The sequence below is a fragment of the Bos taurus genome, chromosome 5, assembly GCF_002263795.3.
Source record: "Bos taurus isolate L1 Dominette 01449 registration number 42190680 breed Hereford chromosome 5, ARS-UCD2.0, whole genome shotgun sequence".
Classification (NCBI taxonomy): Eukaryota; Metazoa; Chordata; class Mammalia; order Artiodactyla; family Bovidae; genus Bos; species Bos taurus.
In genome coordinates, this window is record NC_037332.1 from 57,672,372 (window position 1) to 57,678,371 (window position 6,000).

At 41.0% G+C, this 6,000-nt stretch overlaps 1 protein-coding gene across 1 annotated transcript; it reads right to left on the reverse strand.

Annotated features, from left to right (window-relative positions):
- Nucleotides 1-1,337: 1,337 nt before the first annotated feature.
- Nucleotides 1,338-2,282, reverse strand: OR6C8 (olfactory receptor family 6 subfamily C member 8). Its single transcript, NM_001389980.1, has one exon. The coding sequence runs from the start codon at nucleotides 2,280-2,282 to the stop codon at nucleotides 1,338-1,340; it is 945 nt and encodes a 314-aa protein (NP_001376909.1).
- Between the last annotated feature and the right edge of the window lie 3,718 nt (nucleotides 2,283-6,000).

The following is a 6,000-nucleotide window of genomic DNA, read 5'->3' on the forward strand; positions in this document are numbered from 1 at the left end:
TTTTCGTTTCTCCACTCTTGACATTCCATTTTACAATTCCTAAATTTTTAGCTTTTACCCACCAGTATCCCCAAACAGTCAGACTTCTTCCTGTCCCATCCTCAAATTCTGTGTTTTTGAAGATGGTTATGATCAATAAGAACACCCTAATTGTCATAATGTCTTTCTTCATATTAATTGATTTCTGCAGCATTTCACATTGCCAACTATCTATTTTTCTTGAAACATTCTCTTCCCATGAATTCCACAGATATATTTTCTTTTTTTTTTTATTTAAAATTTTTATTTTTGGCTGTGCTGGGTCCTTGTTGCTGCTCAGGCTTTTTCTAGTTGCTGAAAGCGGGGCTACTCTTCATTGTGGTGGCACCTTCTGTTGCAGAGCACTGGCTCTAGGCAAGTGGGCTCAGTAGTTGCGGTACATGGGTTTAGTTGCTCAGCGGCATGTGGGATATTCCTGGCCCAGGGGTTGAAACTTTGTCCCCTGCATTGGCAGGTGGATTCTTAACCACTGGACCACCAGGGAACTCCTCTGTTGACTTCTTAGCACCTTCTCTGCCTCTTCTGCTCACCCTCTTTTATTCATGACACCCTCAATTTTCACATCAATTTCTATTTCAATAGCTATGGATTGCTAAACCCATAAAAAATAGAAGTAAAAGTGTTAGTCTCTTAGTCATGTACAACTCTTTGCGATCCCATGGACTATAACCTGCCAGGTTCCTCTGTTCATGGAATTCTTCAGGCAAGAATACTGGAGTGGGTAGCTCTTCCCTTCCCCAGGGGATCTTCCTGACCCAGGGAAGATCTTCCTGAACTCCTGTCTCCCACATTGCAGGTGAACACTTTACCATCTGAGCGAAAATCTTGTCCCAAATCCAAATGACTTGACATTATGAGCACTTAATTTATTTAAAATGGGATTTAACTTAATTCAAAACTAAAATATATTATTTCCTCAACTCTCTCCTTCTCCTTTTTATTTCACTGAAATGAATGACAATGTTTACTCAATCTTGTAGGACTTAAATTTGGTATTCCTACCAGCAATATTCTTTCTACTCAAGTTTCTTCCTCTTATTTTTACTTGCTTGACCTATTCCTACTTGTTAAGACTGAGTTCAAAATGGCACTCCCTCTGAAAACATTTATTGACTCACTAATTCAGGTGGAACTGCTTTTTCATTGATAAAGCCTAATCGTTTCTTTATATGAACACTTACAGGTTATAATTTATTTATTTTCCAGTCTTTCTCACTGGCCTGAAGTTTAACTGTATATTGGAAGCCTAGTAATTGGCAGAGAGTTTGGTACATAGTAAGGACTCATCCATTAAGGCTTTAATTATGAAATTCTTTAAGATTCACGAGCTTCTGGACTGTATCCTTGAAGGCTTGTTTTACCTGTTGATTCCTTAGGGTGTAAATGAAGGGGTTCAGCAAAGGTGCAGCTGAGGTACTGAGCAGAGCTACTCCCTTGTTGAACGTGTCCACTTCTTTTGCTGTGGGCTTAACATAAATGAAGAAGCAGCTTCCATAAGAGAGAGAAATGACAACCAAGTGGGAAGAACAGGTGGAAAAGGCATTTGTCCTTTGATGGACAGAGGGGAGTTTCAGAATAGTCCTGATAATGGACGTGTAGGAGAGAATGACTAGCACCAGCGTGACCACCAGGGTCACCGACGCCACAAGAAAGGCTACCTTCTGTATGAGGTTTGTGTCTGAACAGGAGAGCTCCCGAAGGGGCTCATAGTCACAGAAATAATGATTCAGCCGATTGGATTCACAGAAGTCCTGCTGACTCATCAGAGTGATTGGTGATATAATAACCATTAGCCCAGCCAGCCAAGAGCAGAGAACAAGTTGGGTGCAGACTTTGCTGCTCATGGTGGTTGTGTAATGCAAGGGTTTGCATACAGCCACATAGCGGTCATAGGACATGGCAGCCAGAAGGTAAAACTCTGTGGCCCCCAGGAATATAGCAAAGAAACACTCAGCAAAGCAGCCAGCAAAGCTGATGCTCTTGTTCCCTATTGTGATGCTGATCAGGACCCTGGGAATGAAGATGCTTGTGAAGGAAATTTCTAAGAAGGAGAAGTTTCGGAGAAAGAAATACATGGAGGTCTGAAGATGAGAGTCCAGCAAGGTGAGGATGAGGATTGTCAGATTTCCAATGATGCTGAGTAAATAGGTGAGGAATAGAAAGATGAAAACCATCACCTGGAGTTCAGGGACATCTGTTAGACCTAGCAGGATGAACTCAGTCAACACGGTTTTATTTTTCATTGCTGAAAAAGTTTATCTCAAGGTAGAATAGTGATAGTGATGAAAGTTGATAAAGGAAGAGGAGCTCTGAAATGGACAGATGGAATCTGAAAAAAACAAAAGGAGATGAACTTTTCCTCTGATAATATGACCCAGCCCAGTGGCCCAACTGAATGGTGTTGGGTCCTTGCCAGTCTCTTTTGCCCTGCATAGAAAAGTTGTCATTATTTTCCCACATGGTACTCTCCCCAGTGCCAATATGAAATAAATACATGCCTCATAGATGATGTTTAAATAGCTTTTGGGATGAGTTATTAAAGGAATGCTTCCAGCAGCTGCCTCCTTCTAGAATAGTTCGTAATTTTCTTTCTTCTATATTCTCTTTTCTTTCTTTCTACTGATTCCATTTATTGCTCTATGTGTTTGTCTAACTTTTCTCAGACTAGCTGTTTTTCTTACTCTCCCCTGCCATTTTTGCTTTTATTTTTCATGTGACTATAGCAGTCTCTCATTTTCCTTCTTGTTCAACTCCCTTGGATTCCCTTGGTGTCAAAAAGTACCAGCTCCTCACTTCTTTCCAGTGGACCCTCCATGCTTCTCTCCTTACCTGTCCACTAGAATTCAAAGTTCTCTATATTAGGGTTATGTCATTCTGTTCTCTGAACCATTCCATATACTTGTCTGATGCTGCTGCTGCTAAGTTGCTTCAGTTGTGTCCGACTCTGTGCAACCCCAGAGACGGGAGCCCACCAGGCTCCCCCGTCCCTGGGATTCTCCAGGCAAGAACACTGGAGTGGGTTGCCATTTACTTCTCCAATGCATGAAAGTGAAAAGTGAAAGTAAAGTCACTTAGTCGCGTCCGACCCTCAGTGACCCCATGGACTGCAGCCTATCAGGCTCCTCCGTCCATGGGATTTTCCAGGCAAGAGTGCTGGAGTGGGGTGCCATAGCCTTCTCCGATATGCCTGTCTCGGATTTAGTAAATATTCAGTCCAGTCCAGTTCAGTCGCTCAGTCGTGTCCTACTCTTTGCGACCCCATGAACCTCAGCATGCCAGGCTTCCCTGTCCATCACCAACTCCCGGAGTTTACCCAAACTCATGTCCATTAAATCAGTGTTAGATTAGAATAAAAATTTGCATTTACTTACATAAGCACATTCAGAATATTTAGATCTAGAGTTTTGCTTCCCCATAAGGACAAGGAGATTTTATTATTTTCTAAGGAAAATTTAGGAGCTTAAAAATATTTTAAGTAGGATTTCTAAACAATTCTAGATTGAATTTGCCATGTCTATGAATCCACTAAATCATGTATAAAGCATTTTTGATTGTGAGTATGGCCATCTTATGGGGAAAGTATATAAAAACTGTGATCCAAGGTTTTCTAGGATATTTCATGTTTAAGCACTTCAAAAGCATTTCAAATCTCTACTGTTATTAAAGAATCACATTATTTGAGAATGTCCTTATTGATTTACAATTTTTTTCCTATATGTTGTTTTATATGGCAGCCATTTTCAAGCATTTTTTGAGTATTCAACATTTTAGTAATTTTCTGGTAAGCACATCTATGTCTAACATAAATAAAAGTTTTATAGAACACTCCTTCCTTACTGCATGTGATACAACCAGGTATTCTTAATTTTATTTTATTCTATTAATTTTTTTCAAATACTGATTGCAACCCATGAAATTGATTCCATAAACCACTACTGGGTTGCAGTTCACAGTAGGCATCAGAGATCAAGTAAAGTTACACAATGCTCTGGATGCCCCTGCCCCCTAGGTTACCAACCTGAAATCTTAGGGAAAGGTTGAATAGTCAATCACTTTCAGGCTTCCCAATCACAGAGACGTGAAGTCAATGTAGTGGTGAACAAAGAATATTCTTCCTCACTTGGCTATCCAAATGGCTTATAGTGGGATTTTAGTCCTAGATATTCTTAGAGGTGCATGAAAATTGTAAGGCTGTGCCATTACAAAATGATATAAAATGTATTGCATTTTCTACATTATCAGCCACCAAGTCCTATCCTGCATTTCACAGGAATAATAAAAACTTATTATTATTTTCTTAGTAAGAAATAGTCTTTTCCTGTCCCTTATCAGGTTAACGGGGACTTGCCCATTTCTGTTTTCCCACTAATTCAGATTGGAGCTGAGTCAGATTTTTTGGATGTCCTCTTAAAAGTGAAGTGGATATAGCAGGTTAAAAGAAGGACTTTGAGGAGCAGAGTAGTCCTGGGTTTTTCTGTCCTAGGAAAAATGAGGTTGATGATCTCAGAAGACAGAATATAAACTCCACCTCCCAATCCAGGTTATACTTAACCCAAAGTGACACAGGTTATATTTGTTCTATGGAGAGCATGCACTGGGGAATCAATTGAGTGAAGAGGCATAAGTTGCCCTGGGGATTCTTGTTGGAGCAGGCTAAAGACTGTCCTCTGTCGACAACTCTGGGAACAAATTTTAAACATATGGCTGTTGGATGAGGGTCCAGAGAGACTAGCTTGGAGGTGAGGTGGGTATGGGGGTTCCATAGCATAAGAGCATCAGGGAAGAGGGAAGAGGGAGGCTATGGAGTCATGGCATTTGACTTTCCTAGTGGTGGGCATAGCTGGACTTGGCCATGGACAAACAGCCTAGTTGGAACAATTTTCAGGTCATGAATGTCCTGAAAACTCACACTTTCTAAGCACCATCAGCCTGGTTGTAATTAGCCTAGTTATAGACACTACTGGATAAAGACAATAAGCAGTAATTTTCATTTTTTGAAGTGTATGCATAAGCCAAATGTAAAACAGATAAAAATGGAGTGCTCAGACTGAGGGAAAGCAGAGCCCACATTGACCTGTGGGTTGCTTCTGAGAACACACTTGCAAATGTCCAGTTTAAGGAGAGGAACTTGGGAAAATATGTTTATATTACCTGGAAGGGCTAAACCTTTGCCACCCAAAGACACCTTCATAGCAGTTAATTCATCAGATGAATCACCTATTAATATCAGTATACAAACAGGGAGGCCTGGTGTGCTGCGATTCATGGGGTCGCAAAGAGTCGGACACGACTGAGTGACTGAACTGAACTGAAGTGAACAAACACCAGAAAAAACAAAGCTAGCCTTGGGAACAAAATGCTAGAATTAAGGACAAGTTACCCATTACACATACGTCTTACACATGGCTGCTCGTATTGGGTTGTGTATAATTCTCACAAAACTGTGGGGCCAAGGGAAGGAATGTGGTCTCACCAACTCTAACACAATAATCAACTCGATCTTGATTATTAATAATCAACATAAGAAACTTCATTCTCTGATTCTCACTTTCCTCTACTATAAAATGGGGATCATAAAGCCCATTAAATAGGATGATCATTGTTAAGTGTCTGTTACATAGTATTTGTTCAGTCCCTAAGTTGTGTCTGACTCTTTGCAACCCCATGGACTGCAGCATGCCAGGTTTCCTCATCCTTCAGTATCTCCCAGAGTCTGCTCAAACTCATGTCCATTGAGTCTGTGATGCTATCCAACCATATTACATAGTATGTCTTACATATGGCCTTCCCTAGTAGCTCAGATGGTAAAGCATCTGCCTGCAATGCAAGAGACCTTGGTTCAATCCCTGGGTGGAGAAGATCCCCTGGAGAAGGAAATGGCAACCCACTGCAGTAGTCTTGCCTAGAGAATCCCGTGGACAGAGGAGCCTGGTGGCTCACAGTCCATGGGGTCGCAAAGAG

Excerpts from the sequence above, each read along its gene's own strand:
- OR6C8 (NM_001389980.1), bottom strand. The coding sequence starts at position 2,282 with ATGAAAAATAAAACCGTGTTGACTGAGTTCATCCTGCTAGGTCTAACA.